Source organism: Lepidochelys kempii, chromosome 1 (genome assembly GCF_965140285.1).
Source record: "Lepidochelys kempii isolate rLepKem1 chromosome 1, rLepKem1.hap1, whole genome shotgun sequence".
Classification (NCBI taxonomy): Eukaryota; Metazoa; Chordata; order Testudines; family Cheloniidae; genus Lepidochelys; species Lepidochelys kempii.
In genome coordinates this window covers 136,490,676-136,505,987 of record NC_136380.1, presented here as the reverse complement: position 1 = coordinate 136,505,987, position 15,312 = coordinate 136,490,676, and the positions used below count along the sequence as shown (strand labels likewise).

The window sequence follows — 15,312 nt, the reverse complement described above, 5'->3', positions numbered from 1 at the left end:
CATTTGTATTGTGATCTTTGCTAGCCAGAGAAGGAAGGGATTTTAAATTCTGCTTTAAGCTGTCTGTGTATGTTATGTGGACACAGATACATCCATACACAATTGTTTGTTGTCCTTTGGTTTGTGCTGTATGAGAGCCAAACCTCACTTGCTTCTTAAAGTCAGCAGAAGATAAACTGGAGGCGGTGTGCACATTGTGTTTATGTTCTCTGCAAGAGCAGAGGGCATATGGAATAAATCAAAATGTGAAGCATAATAATAGGGTCCCATGGGAAAGAGAGCCTTGTGATTGTGTGATGACTCTCCTTAGAGAAGCAATAGGGGAGCTAGTTTCATAGCTGAGTCATGCGACAGGAGGGGGCTTCTTTCATTCTCACATGCATCCCCACTTGATGTCACAAATCCATTCTTTGCTGAGAGAATTGATTAACATTCATTGGGAGCCTCTGGAGAAAGAGAGGGAAGGGGAAAGAGAGAGCAAGCAAGGAGAAAAGGTGGTTAGCCGATTCTTCCAATCCCAGCTACATAGAAGTTGGGACACAATCGGACACAGAATAGCTATTTGTAACTGGGGTCCTTGGTGACGTATGGCTGACTGTTTCCTGGCACAAATCTTTATGGACCAGTAAGCAGAGCGAAATTGAAGCTGACAAGACTTTTTGCATTTTGGAAAGGACTGTAATCTACTGTAGTGAAGAACAGAGCCACTCAATCACTGCTGCTGTAAATAAGAGACAGAAGGGAGTAAGAAAGAAAGAAGAGAAAAAGATTTTGTTGGGAGGAGGGGGGAGAAAGCATTTTTGGTGGATGGTATGAAGCCAGCCATGGAAACTGCAGCAGAGGAAAATACAGAACAAAGCCAAGAAAAAAAAGGTACCCAGAGGTCTAACAATAGCCTGTTTAAATCTTTTCATTGAGGGTACTTAAAGAGGTTAGACCGTTTTTGTCACAGCTCTTAAACAATCATTATTGCATCTTTCTAGCTTTCAGGGGTTTTTTTTCCCTGTAAGGCTTGACAGCAAATTAATAGAGCAGGAATCTTTCCCGCTGTATATGTTCTCGCTGTGAACCTTCTCCAACCCCATTAAAATGGTGTGTTTTTGCAAAAGAAGCCTTGTTATTGCTCCTTCTTTGATTAGTTTTGGTAAATTAGTTTAGAGAGAAAATGTGTGTAGGGTCCTGAGAGCCATAATCAGAAATTTTCACTGAGACTAGTCATGTAGCAGTGCTTTAGTGTTGGGCAATGCAGTGTGGGAGACCTAGGTTACAGGAACATGTAGCTTTCTGCCTGTTTAGAATGACATCCCTAGCTTCCTTGATGCAGTAGATTGGTGCCAGATAGCAGACTAATTCCTTTTCATCTTCTACATTTTACTTCATAGACTTTTGTTTCCCTATGGTAGGAAAAAGGTGAATAGTGCACTGAGTGAAGCAACATTGAAGTCCCAGCGTGTGTGTGTGTATGTGTCATCCAGAATTGCTCCTTGATGGGGAGAAGAGTTCCAAATGTATTATTCTGAGATAAGAAAATGGCAGTGTGGTAGGAGAGAGACTTAATTTAATCTGAGTGCTCCAGGTGATTGATTGATCTAAAGTCCAGCACTTCACAGGATAAATTCCACCACTGAAGGACTGTTACATTTTGGAATCAGACTGCCATATAATTCATGTCATTCAGTATAGCGGGCTATTGTACAAAGAGGTACAATAAATTCTGCTGAGTGAAACATCTCTAACAAAAATTATCTTAAGTTTTTTCTTGTGAACTCCTGACAATACCTAGATAATGAGATCTCCTCAGGAACCTGTTGCGTGTATTATTTCTTAGCAGTTGAACCAGTTGATATATTATAATACCTAATTTATATCACTAGATTTTAGGGGGTTTTCATATAAAAAAGCATTTAATTATATACATAGTGAAAACCTTTGATACCAGAGTTTGAAAAATATTTTGTTTCCCTGATTTGAAGTTTTGTTTTTCTTTTCTAGTCTGTCTAATTCAAAACCAGCATCAATTTCAACAAAATGAAATTTGGCAAGTGATTAGACCACAGAAAAACATAATCCCCTAGGGATTTTCCAAAAAAGAGTTACAATGCCAAGAGATTAAACTATGAAAGCCATTAACATGCATGGGCAGCAACAAACTTCACTGGCAATTTTGAATGCATATTAATGTACAAAATATAAATCCTAAATACTTTGATTAAAAGAGCCATCTCAGTCATTTAGATAATTTTTAAAAGGTCTAAAGTTTTCCTTTCCACCAGGTAAATAATATATATTTTAAATAGTCTAAGTATATATAATATTTACCAACTCTCAAAAAGTTTTCCATATATTGTACATCACAAATAACGTCCCTTGCAGACCCATTAATGATTACATGATAATTTTCATCCTTGCCTAAATCCCCAAACACAGCATGTAGAGAATGTTCATTATTTTAAACAAGTTATCAAAGTTAAGGCTGATATGCATGACGAATGACAGACTCTCTTGTTTTCATAAAGGGGCAAGCAGAAGGGACTTGGAACCTTAATTTTACCACTATTTTCTGGCTTTCCTGTATCTAGTTTGACACACTGAACATGATATTTAAATGCATTTAGTATTTTTATGACTTTGTTATTCTTGCCTACTTCATCATTTATGAAAGTAACATACAGCCTTACAGACACTGTGAAGTTGTATCTTCATTCAGTTCAACATTGCCTTTCATAAATTCAAACAGTATACTATGCATGGCAATAAAATATGAAGAATAGAACTGGTTGCCTCTTCTCAATTTAAACAATGAAATAAAATAATCCTCCAGATTAATTTGCCTATTCCTTTCTACAAGTACTCAGTGAGGAAGGGCACTGAGTTTTGTTTTGAGATTTTTGGGCCAGATTGTCAGAAGGGTTCGGCCACTATTTAGGCACCTAAATGAAGAGGCAGGATTTTCATGAGAGCCCAGCACCTGGGGTAACTCACACCAAGAACCAGACATGCCAAACCTGTGGGGAAAAACACAGAAATTGAGCTTGTTTTTGGCTTAATTGTCTTGTGAGTTGCTTTTTTGGCTTGTAGCTTGTTGCTTCTTTTTTTTTCTTCTTCTTCTTTTTTTTGATCGGCTCCCGGCAAGCGTGGTCAAGGGGCAAGCAAGGGCAAGGGGGGGAGGAGAGAGTGTCAGGGGTGCACAACAGGCCCACCATAGTCCCAGACTGCACACCGGGGGGAATCTAGTCACATAGAGTGTTGGGGTTCTTAGGGATTGGCTTGTTTTGGCCTGGTTTTGAAATGGGATTAGCTTGAGTTTTGGCTTATTGTGAAAGTCGGGGTGCCTATTTACCATGTGAAAATTGGCAACTGTGCTGAGAACGTTGCTGGGCATTCTTGAAAATCCTGCAATTTCATGTAGGTGCCTAAATAGGAACTGAGCCTTTTGGAATATCTTGCCATTTACTCCAGTGCCGAAAACTGGAGCTATTAGATTCTGAGATCTTTTGAGCGTGTGAATACCCTTCAGTGTTTTCTTTTAAAATATCACAATTTTTTTTTATAAAACCTTACTTTCAGAAATAAATTGCCAACTTAAATTAAATAAAATAAGCCAGACATGCTGGGGTTTGTTTTTATTTCTTATTGCTCTTTAACAATAGGAACTGTGATTGTGTTAACACACCATATATATTGAATAAGAAAAGATCCTAACCTTTCATCTCCCTTTAGATCTCCAAGTTCATGTACAGTGTCATGTGCCTACACACAAACTGTGGAGAAAACAAACGTTTAATTTGAAGTGGATATAACACAGTAGGAAAAATGTCCATTTTCACTATTAATGATGGTCTAAATTTCTATGGATTTTTAAATCAAAGGATCTCAAAGTGCATTTACAAAAACAATAGCAATACAAACATTTATTAACTTTAACTTATGTATGACAGTATAGCATATAGTATACTTCAGCCACCCTTGCCTCTGTAGAAAACGTTGCACAATAACATTGTATAACAGTGCAGGACAACAAGTGAAGGTGTAGTTTACTTACAGTATCTACACATGTATGCAACTTGCTATGGCATACGTGCAATTCACATGCTTTCTCAAACTATGGTAAATATAATGCGGCAGATGCTTAGCTGGTGTAAACAGCAATAGTTCCATTGACTTTAGTGCAGCTACAACAATTTACACCAGCTGAGGATCTGCCCCAAAGTGTTTAAAAATATTTAGTTATTTGGGAATGACTGTGCAAATTACATCTTTCTTACGTTACGAATACATTCGAAAATTGCAAGTAAATTAATTCAGGGTTCATATTAAATAATAAAAGTATTCCCCCTTCTGGCAATGATACATAGTCCATCTGTTGGATTTGCAACATCCTTCACAGAGCTATTTCTCTCAAGATAGACAAGAATGACAGCTGCCCTGATTTTTTAATTGGAAGCTGAACAACGCCCTTGTTCAGAGTATTGCTTAGTCTACATATCCACAGCTCTTATCAGAGAGAAACACCATGAGCAGAGCTCATGTAAATGTTGAGCAGATATTTTACAGAGCTACAGAACAGACTGAATGCACTTAAAGATGAGGGTTTACAAATTATTACAAATGACACAGTTTATCTTGTAGGCATTAAATTAAATCAAAACGTGAGGACTAGGTAGGTAGATTCACTGAGCTGGAATAAATGGGCAAAATGAAATGCCGTTTTGTATCAGCAGTGGAGGAGAATACATCCAGATACATATTAAGAGAGACAAGAAGTTTGCTTTTTTCATGCAACAGTGAAAAATATTACTCTTAAGTTGTAAAAGTTCCAAAAAATTGCTGTGAATAACCATAATAAATTAGGCATGAAGGTCTGGTAAAAAGCAACTCCTGATAAATAGTTTTATTGTATTAGACTAATGCATAAAAAGCTCCACTTGTATATGCTGTATTATAAAAGTAGATGGAAAAATCTGAGCAGTTGTGCTGGAAATTCATGTTGATTGTAGGTTAGAAGGGAGCACTTAATCAGTGAAAATGGAGTTCATAATTAGGAATTGTTGTGAGAGATTTCAAACAAAGAGTTTTGTTATTCATGATTATATATTAGCCTAAAACAATACAATTACATGTCAATTTTTATAACGTTTTTATACCAACTTTTTAAAAAGTGTGAATTTGCAAAATGTGTGTAGTTTAGAACCAAAACAATTAAGTATCATTAGAGAGATAGGGTGGGTGAGGTAGTATCTTTTATTCGACCAACTTCTGTTTATCCAATAAATGGAGATGAATGGTTAGGGTCTTTTCTTGTTCAGTATTTATGGTGTGTTAACACAAATCAAGTTCCTATTGTTACAGAGTGGTGTAAGCTTGAAATCTTGTTTCTCTCACCAATAGAAGTTGGTTCAATAGCAGATATCACCTCATCCACCTTTGTCTTCTAATATCCTGGGACTGACACGGCTATACTACTGCATACAATAAGTATAATTGACTTCTTAATGTTAAAGGTTAATTTCATTTTGAGGGAAGCCCTTGATTGTATAAACATTAGGCATTTAGTGACTTGATGGATATGAAGATTGTGGCTCAGATACCTTGATCCCACAAATGGGAATATGCCAAGATCACTCGAAGAAGAATTGAAGATTACTCACCTGAAATTTAAATTTTTCAAGATGAGTCTTTGCATATTCTCACATGTAGGATCAAGGCACCACAAGTGGGAATGTGCAGAAGCCCATCAAAGAAGAGATGCTTTTTCTTTTTAGGTTTGAATAACACAATAACCCATCTTCTTCTTGTACAAATTATACTTATTAGCCAAAGTTTTCAAAGCTAGGCCTCAATTGTTAGGCTCCCAAATCCATATTTCAAAGGTGTTGAGCTGCTCTAGTTCTCTTTGACTTCAGTGGGATTTGGTGGTGCTCATTCCTCCTGAACAATGCCAGTTAAATAGAAGTGCCGAACTATAAATCTAGAAGTGAAACATTTTGGAGTCTAGCCTAGAAAATCTTGGTGTTTATATATGATAGGGATAATAATGTGTCAAACCTAGTGATTCAGGTTTTAATTAGTAGGATTTGGTTTCTGACTAAAAAGTGAATATCTTAAGAAGAGCGTATCCCCAGTAGTTTGCCCAAATGATCATGTGAAGGAAGACTTAGACATATGTGATACAGAATATGGTAAAAGCAGAAAGATTTCCAGATTGCACTGTACATGCACAATAGGCACGATATGGCACCATATAGAGCATTGTCATGGAATCAGAGTAAACGTGGAAAAGGACCAACTATGTCATCTACAGTAATCCTTAATCCTTCCCCTTACCTGGCTAGTCTTGCTCCCAATATTATAGTCACTGGCTAATTGTTGAATGGAGTTTTCACCACTTCCCTTGAGGAGACTCTTCATAATCTCCTTTAGGAAATAACTATCAGATTACATTTTCTGTGATTAATTAGTCCAAATCAAGACTACATGGCCCATTTTAACCCTCCCCCACCCCATCTCTCTCATGCATTTTTTATTAGAAGACCACAGATGGTTCTTTCACTGATGTATAAACAACAAAGAAATGTAGAGTTTGACCCCAGTAACTACCATAGATGTATATAGTTGTGTGAATTGTAAATTAGAGCACCTATAGCTATTATTTGTGCGACATGATACATAAACTATGTAAATAAATGTTCAGAAATTACATACAAATTCTAAAAAGGATATCCAGCTATAGCTAATCATTGTTCCAAAACAGTAACCTAAAGTAATCCTAACAGTGCAACTTCCACTGAATTATAATTTTCTCCGTTAAAAGTGAACTGAAATATTTTTGAAATAAATATTCAGTGCTATTTAATATACTAAATTTTAAGAAATGATCCATCTTGCATTGACAGTAGGGTGACCAGACAGCAAATGTGAAAAACGGGACGGGGTGGGGGGTAATAGGAACCTGTATAAAAAAAAGACCCCAAAATCGGGACTGTCCCTATAAAATCAGGACATCTGGTCACCCTAATTGGCAGCCTGGCAATTCATAACCAGGCAAGGTGAAAAAATGTTGATCCAAAAGCAATTTGATGTTGTTTTGCCAATAGCCTCTTTCCATGATGCTCAGGAGCAGTAAAGCTTTGAAGTATTCTCCCAACAAATTACAGACCACTACATATGACTGGAAATGATGTGACACTACTGAAATTTCCCAACAATTGAGAAAGGTCCGGGGGGGGAGAGAACAGTAATGGGTCAAATTCTCCTCACACGTTCATTGTAAAACTGGAGTAACTCTGCTGAAATCAATAGAGCTGGTCAAAAATTGCACCAGTGTGAGAGCAGCTTTTCTCATCTATTTGTTTTAAGAAGTTAACTTTGCGTCACTGGACAGATTTGTGTTTGTCTCTCTCTCTCTCTCTCTCTACATCTGGTGGTAATTATCTAATTCTGTTGGGTTTAGGATACTTTAAAAATAGATATTTGGTTTCCCACAATTCTGTTTCCCTTTCTGCCCTATCTCTTAGAGAAGGGACTGCTTGCCAGAAAAGAGAAGGGGGTTGGTGTAGGGTAAGGGAGTTTTGGTGATCAGAGACCACAACAGACTAGAATGTTTTAATTTGTATTTATGTTCATTCAAGAACCTAGAGGAGTTTTAAACATTCTTGTATCACTAATGGTTTTTAGCTCATAACTTTAACAGCATATTCTGTTGATTTTCCTCCTCTTTGTTGGTACAAATAGGTTATATTTCAGTTATTAAATCTCAGCATATTTTTCTGGACTCTCCACTTACTTTTATTCATTTAATTTTAAAATTATTGAACAAATTTTTTTTTTGCTGGAGACACTGACGTTTTACCACCTAAAATTGGCAGTGATCACCAGACCAGAAATGGAAATTGGCAGGTACCACTGGATGTACAGGAGTTCAAGGCCACACCAGTACCATCATGTGCCAGCATTGAGAGGCAATATTAGTCCTTTGGGGATTCAAGGTAAATAAAGGGTTGGGGTGAAATCTAAATGGAGAGTTCAAATACGGTAGCACAAACATGATTTGCAGTAACTGTAACCTTTTCAAAAATGTTTTTCTATGTTTCTTAGTTAGGAGTCTGATTTTTCTCATGATTGCTTGAAATAAACTTTAATTTTAATCTCTTAGTGTTGGAAAGGCAGTAGCTTGCAATTTATAGATATCATTTTGTTAATTGTATTGCCAGCAATCATTTCAAAACTGTCCACAGCCAAGGCAGGATAGTATTGCTGTGTATGCAAACCCAGTAAGAAACTGATGATGGTATAATTTATAGTCCATCAGTTGGCTTCCATGTCCAAAGAGAGAGCAATACATAATGCAGTGGGTCTCCTATCAAGTGCTTCTTTGAACAGTATTTCACCTAATAGCTCATTTTCCAGCAACAACTGTGTGTGTGTATCTCATGTTTTAAAGAAAGACTGAGGCCAAGATTTTCCAAAGTGATTAGAGATTCTGCATGTGTCAGATTTTGGGTGCCCAACTTGAGTCACTAAAATGGAGGCCTGATTTTCAGAGGGTGAGCACTTAGCTCACTTTTTGAAAATTACCTTTGAAGTGTCTCAGGTCAAACAACATGTAAGGTTATTTTGCCCAACCAGCCTCTTTCCTGGATGAAGCTGATCTATTTAATCCAGTTCAGAGATTTGAGCGCTACATTTGGAGAACATTCACCAAGTTTTCCACTTAGCCCCTTCCCTTATATAACCCGATGGCCTGGTTCTTTAGACCTTAAAATGCTCTTTCCATGGTAGGCTTAGTCTGTATGCTAGAAATGAGTGAATATTTTTATTGTCAAATTGTATATTCAAAAATATTGCTAAATTAGTCAGATGTATTATTTGGTTGATCACGTCTATTCTGCTCAGCTATGGAGGGTAGAGGGAGAACTTGGTACTGGTAATAATACTTTGCATTGTTAATGGCTCTTCATTATATTTCCTAAAAGTAGAAACAGTACCGTTGCATAACATCCCAAACAGAATTTAAAATACAATGGGCTGGCAATATTCTGAGGTACCTTTTCAGATCTCCACTTCAGCTAATGTCTGAGTCTGAGTCATCAGACTGACCTTTTTCTTGCTGGAGTCTTAGTTGTGAGCCTGCTACCCAGATTCTGAGAGAATGGATTCGTAATGGCCAGGTATTTAGAAGAATATCTGATGAGGACTGTTGTCCAAAGTCCCAAAGGGGAACCAATGGCTAAATCCATACAGAAATCTTCTAGCTATGTTCAAGGTGACAATTCTATGTACGGAATCATTTAAAAAACATTATGGACCATTAATGGTTTAGCTAGACTTCAACAGATTTATCCGTAGTGCTTTATAGCACCAGAAAGTGGGCAAGTTCTGTCTAGTTCTAGATCTGAAGTGGCTCAAGACATTTGTTTGTGATTGCAAAGTCTCTGAGATGTGGTGATCTCTGATGTGTTCTATAGATGATGTGGCTAGTAAAAGCTCCTTTTCTTTGTCACAAACCCAGCGTTCATTACAAATGTGATCAGTCTGTTTTATATACTGGTACTAAATTTCAAGAAGGCCTTGTTTCCATCAGAGAGATTTTTTCAACTGGATGTTTTTTCAGGTCAAACGTTGAAGAATATTAGAGGCAAATATCATGATTCACAAGTTCAATGCTTATCTTAGCCATCTTTTACGAAGCTTATGCACCTACAGGTCATTTGTCTCTGTACTTTAGAAGAAGTAGCCAAAAGATTCTGTAAATCTTTACTCAACTACTTCAGAGCAAAATCCTTATTACACTGGTAGCTGTCAGACTACATCGTTAAAGGAAATCCACTTCAAGAACCAATGATCAATGCCATCCAGAAGCTGAGGTCTGTCCATGGACACTGGTTGAATTAGGAGGCTTGCTAAAATACAAACATAAGCGTGAGTTTGGGAGTGCTAGGACATTTCTGGGGCTTTTCAATGAAGAGTTGAAGGTGCAAGAGGTCCTGGGCGTAACCTGAACAAGCCAGAGGCTGAAAATGACATTTTAATGTGGGAAACTCAGTTTCTGATTGCTCTGATGTAAAGAAACCTGAATCTCTCCAGATGTGCTGTGCAGTAGAAAACTGAGAATAGTAACAGACCAACTACGCTGAAGAAGGCTGGAACAAGGATACCAATCTCTGTGCTAATGATTATTTAGTCACAGTGAAATGTTGCTACTTCCCTTGAAAGAGGAACAGAATCAGAACAATGGATTTTTTCATTTCAGAGCTGGTATAGGAATCTCTTGTTTTGGATTGCACTGAATAGTACACTGGAAAACACTCCCAACACTACTAACGTACAGTTTCTTCCTAGGGCAACCTTCCTTATCTCCTCTTTCAGTGTCAGTAATAGGTGGTGTTAGGAGAGCAAACTTTTTGTTTTCCTTTTGATCTTTTGCTTCTTTCACTAGATCTCTACATAAGCAACTATCTGCTTGAATCTTTAATCAATTAAATGCTACTTTATTGTCATCTTTCTTTAAAACTCTTTGTTTAAAGATTGGCACCCTTGTTTTAAAATGAACATTCTTGTGGAAATTCTTCCAGATGAATTGGGTTTTTGTTTGTTTTATGGTTGTTTTTCTCTTCCTAGATTTCTTCCTAAAAATATTGGGCTTTTTGGGCCTACTTTAAATAGGCATAAAGGCACGAGAAGGTGCACCCTCCCATCAGGATTTAAGATCGTTCCATAAGGATACAAGCTGTCTCATGAGCAGGGGGAAATTTGCAAAGCATCTGCTCATGCACACACCTTCACCTGTGTTGGTGCTACGACTGGCCAAAGGTCTTTATAGTGGTGGTTCATTTTCCTCTTATTCTGTATTTAGATAAGCTATTTCTCTAAAGACCCCTTAGTTCCAGATTGATACTGAAAAGCTGGATTTGGCTTCTGAATCTCAGATCCACTGGTCTGAAAATCTCTCTCCCCGCCGTGCCCCCCCCTTTTAAAAAAATTATATTTAAGTAGGATTGTTACTGGGGAGATTTCAGAGTAGCAGCCGTATTAGTCTGTATGCGCAAAAAGAAAAGGAGGACTTGTGGCACCTTAGAGACTAACATTTTCTGAGCACAAGCGTTTGTGAGCTACAGCTCACTTCATCGGCTGCATTAAGTGGAAAATACAGTGGGGAGATTTATATACACAGAGAACATGAAACAATGGGTGTTACCATACACACTGTAACGAGAGTGATCAGGTAAGGTGAGCTGTTACCAGCAGGAGAGCGGGGGGGACGACGACTTTTGTACTGATAATCAAGGTGGACCATTTCCAGCAGTTGACAAGAACATCTGAGGAACAGTGAGCGGGGGGCGGGAAGGAGGGGGAATAAACATGGGGAAATAGTTTTACTTTGTGTAATGACCCATCCACTCCCAATCTTTATTCAAGCCTTACCTGCTCACTCGTGTTACAGTGTGTATGGTAACACCCATTGTTTCATGTTCTCTGTGTGTATAAATCTCCCAACTGTATTTTCCACTGCATGCATCCGATGAAGTGAGCTGTAGCTCATGAAAGCTTATGCTCAGATAAGTTTGTTAGTCTCTAAGGTGCCACAAGTCCTCCTTTTCTTTTTACTGGGGAGAGAGATTCTGTTTTTGTTTACTTCCTTGAAGTCAAGGAAGCGTCAACTGGAGAAGCGGTTGGTAGCTGTGGTTGAGATCCAGTGTGATTAAAAGTCTTATTCTGCTATTGCTTCTTCTGGCATTGATGCATTGTGAGGTAAGTTACCACTTCCAGACTGGGAGATCTAAGATTCAAAAGTCAAATTTTACAGGTAAGAAACTAACCTTTGATTAAAACACAAACATTGCTAAAAATAGTTGTTCTCTTTTTTTCACAAGAAAACCCAGGAAACTCTAGTTCATGCAGGGTGAGATTTACAAAGGCCCCTAAGAAGTCAATGGGAGGTAGGTGCTAGCTCACGTGATCACGTTTGTAAATCCCATTGGGTATCTGTCTACCTCTTTAGATGCCTAAATACCTTTGTAAGTCTGGCCCTGTGTCTAATTTATTACACCTTTTGGCTCAGAGTTGTCTAGACAGAAGATGCTGGCTTGGCTAACCTAAAACTGAGAGATGACTAGTGTGCATGAGGAGATGGGTGGAGATCAGGGTGAGGGGAGAGATTAGAAAGAGGGACTATTCTAATAAAAAATATGAAATGGCAGACTGATTGCAAACCCTGGGTTTTGTGTATGCTGTTTGTGTGCAACCTCGTGCGGAGTTAGACTGAGACTGATAACTTTTGCCAGTGGAGTGATTTTAGATGAATGAATTCTGCATGTAGATTAACACCTCCACGTACAAGAGTCCTTGGAAAAAATTTGTGCTGCAAAGTGCTGGAACAAATCTGCAGGAGAAATTACTGCCAAAGTTATAGCAACAGAGCTCCAGACTATTTTTATCAAGGAAGATCTTTTAAAATACTGTAGTGATGCAATGATTAATAGGAGGTTGCATTTTTCAGAAATAACCGATAGTGAGTGGGAAAATATCCACCCTTATGGACCCAGTTAAGATTGTTCAAAGTAAATCCTCTCTTAAAGCACAAGTTGACCAACTTCCTTCTCTTCAGAGGTGGTGCAGCCTTGCTTTGAAATGCATTATCTCGTGGGCTGGAAAGAGTTCCTGTCTCGTCTGTTGACAAGAAATCATAGAATCATAGAATATCAGGGTTGAAAGGGACCCCAGAAGGTCATCTAGTCCAACCCCCTGCTCAAAGCAGGACCAATTCCCAGTTAAATCATCCCAGCCAGGGCTTTGTCAAGCCTGACCTTAAAAACCTCTAAGGAAGGAGATTCTACCACCTCCCTAGGTAATGCATTCCAGTGTTTCACCACCCTCTTAGTGAAAAAGTTTTTCCTAATATCCAATCTAAACCTCCCCCACTGCAACTTGAGACCATTACTCCTCGTTCTGTCATCTGCTACCATTGAGAACAGTCTAGAGCCATCCTCTTTGGAACCCCCTTTCAGGTAGTTGAAAGCAGCTATCAAATCCCCCCTCATTCTTCTCTTCTGCAGGCTAAACAATCCCAGCTCCCTCAGCCTCTCCTCATAACTCATGTGTTCCAGTCCCCTAATCATTTTTGTTGCCCTTCGCTGGACTCTCTCCAATTTATCCACATCCTTCTTGAAGTGTGGGGCCTAAAACTGGACACAGTACTCCAGATGAGGCCTCACCAATGTCGAATAGAGGGGAACAATCACGTCCCTCGATCTGCTCGCTATGCCCCTACTTATACATCCCAAAATGCCATTGGCCTTCTTGGCAACAAGGGCACACTGCTGACTCATATCCAGCTTCTCATCCACTGTCACCCCTAGGTCCTTTTCCGCAGAACTGCTGCCTAGCCATTCGGTCCCTAGTCTGTAGCTGTGCATTGGGTTCTTCCGTCCTAAGTGCAGGACCCTGCACTTATCCTTATTGAACCTCATCAGATTTCTTCTGGCCCAATCCTCCAATTTGTCTAGGTCCTTCTGTATCCAATCCCTCCCCTCCAGCGTATCTACCACTCCTCCCAGTTTAGTATCATCCGCAAATTTGCTGAGAGTGCAATCCACACCATCCTCCAGATCATTTATGAAGATATTGAACAAAACCGGCCCCAGGACCGACCCTTGGGGCACTCCACTTGATACCGGCTGCCAACTAGACATGGAGCCATTGATCACTACCCGTTGAGCCTGACAATCTAGCCAGCTTTTTACCCACCTTATAGTGCATTCATCCAGCCCATACTTCCTTAACTTGCTGACAAGAATACTGTGGGAGACCGTGTCAAAAGCTTTGCTAAAGTCAAGAAACAATACATCCACTGCTTTCCCTTCATCCACAGAACCAGTAATCTCATCATAAAAGGCGATCAGATTAGTCAGGCATGACCTTCCCTTGGTGAATCCATGCTGGCTGTTCCTGATCACTTTCCTTTCATGCAAGTGCTTCAGGATTGATTCTTTGAGGACCTGCTCCATGATTTTTCCAGGGACTGAAGTGAGGCTGACTGGCCTGTAGTTCCCAGGATCCTCCTTCTTCCCTTTTTTAAAGATTGGCACGACATTAGCCTTTTTCCAGTCATCCGGGACTTCCCCCGTTCGCCACGAGTTTTCAAAGATAATGGCCAATGGCTCTGCAATCACAGCCGCCAATTCCTTCAGCACTCTCAGATGAAATGAAGTTGTTGGACCTTCATCTCAGGCTGACCAAACTGGAACAAGAGAACTGCTCTTGTCCTATTGTCTCATGTGTCACAGTAGTTTTATGCTTGGTGTTATGTATCATTAGCAGCTTAGAATTGATGCATGTGGCATGGAATCCGTGTTTCATATTGTATAGATCATATTGCCTTAAAAGAGGCCATCTTCTGAATACTTATAAACTGAAGGACCATTTCACAGAACTGGAACTGCATCAAACTGATTTACTTTGCAAGAATGTACATTTGCCTTCACTATAGATTCATAGGTTTTTAAGGCCAGAAGGGGACCGTTAGGTCAGGGACAGTCTGACCCCTGCATAACACAGGCCAGAGTATTTAATCGAGTGATTCCTGCAGTGGAGGGAATTCTTTTTCCCTATCAGAAACAGTAATTCCAGTAACATCTAGAATAAATCCAATGCAATCTGATGATAAAGCAGTGGTTCAAAAAAAGTGCTCTCTCGTTGTAGACTCTTCTTCACCATGCTGCATTGAAATTAAGGGCAGAGCAAAATCTTGACTTAATCAGATAGTTGTTTTTGTCTCCAATGCAGATTTGTTGCTTTCTGCAGTGAAACAAACAATTACCCCTGTTCAGTAGCAATGGGGCTGTAAGACCCTGTTGTTAAGAGTATGCAGAAGGCCCAGTTTCTCTTGGTTCCTCGCTAAGATACTTTAGAAAAAAAAGTCAGTGGTCTTAACTCTCAATTTAGATGTGTATTCTTTTATATCTAGCAGTTGATTGTTATTACTATTGTAGTTATTTACACAGCTCTAGAGGTGTACATGGGGGCTTACAGACAAATAAGAAATGATGGGTCTCTGCCTCATGGAGCTTACAACATAAGGGTCAGATTCTGACACCCTTTACTCATGTTGAGTACCAACAATCAGTGATGACTCCCTGATTCTCTGTCCCAGCCCCTGTGCAGGATAGAGTAGCCAGAAACTTCTGTTCTCATGGTCTCATTATACAGGAGCGTGAGAATGTTCAATGAAATTGCAAGGTGGCAAACTCAAAACACATAAACGAAATACTTTTTCATATAATGTGTAATTAGGCTCTGGAACTCATTGCCACAAGA

The 15,312-nt window shown here is 39.0% G+C and overlaps 1 protein-coding gene across 12 annotated transcripts in view; it reads left to right on the top strand.

The window, feature by feature from the left end:
• The window catches only part of GPM6B (glycoprotein M6B), a 137,815-nt gene that overhangs the window by 99,034 nt on the left and 23,469 nt on the right, over positions 1-15,312 (top strand). Inside the window, exons 1-2 of one of the 12 annotated variants that reach the window (XR_012160184.2) lie at positions 357-873; positions 7,866-7,985. The exons of 8 other annotated variants lie outside the window; for them this stretch is intronic. Coding sequence is in view for 2 of the 4 variants with exons in the window: in XM_073355184.2 (XP_073211285.1) it covers positions 813-873; positions 7,866-7,985 (181 nt within the window). In the remaining 2 variants the exon portion in view is untranslated. Of the gene's footprint in view, positions 1-356; positions 874-7,865; positions 7,986-15,312 lie in introns of those variants that run through there. 3 more of the 12 variants (XM_073355184.2, XR_012160186.2, XM_073355230.2) reach the window with 3 other exon arrangements.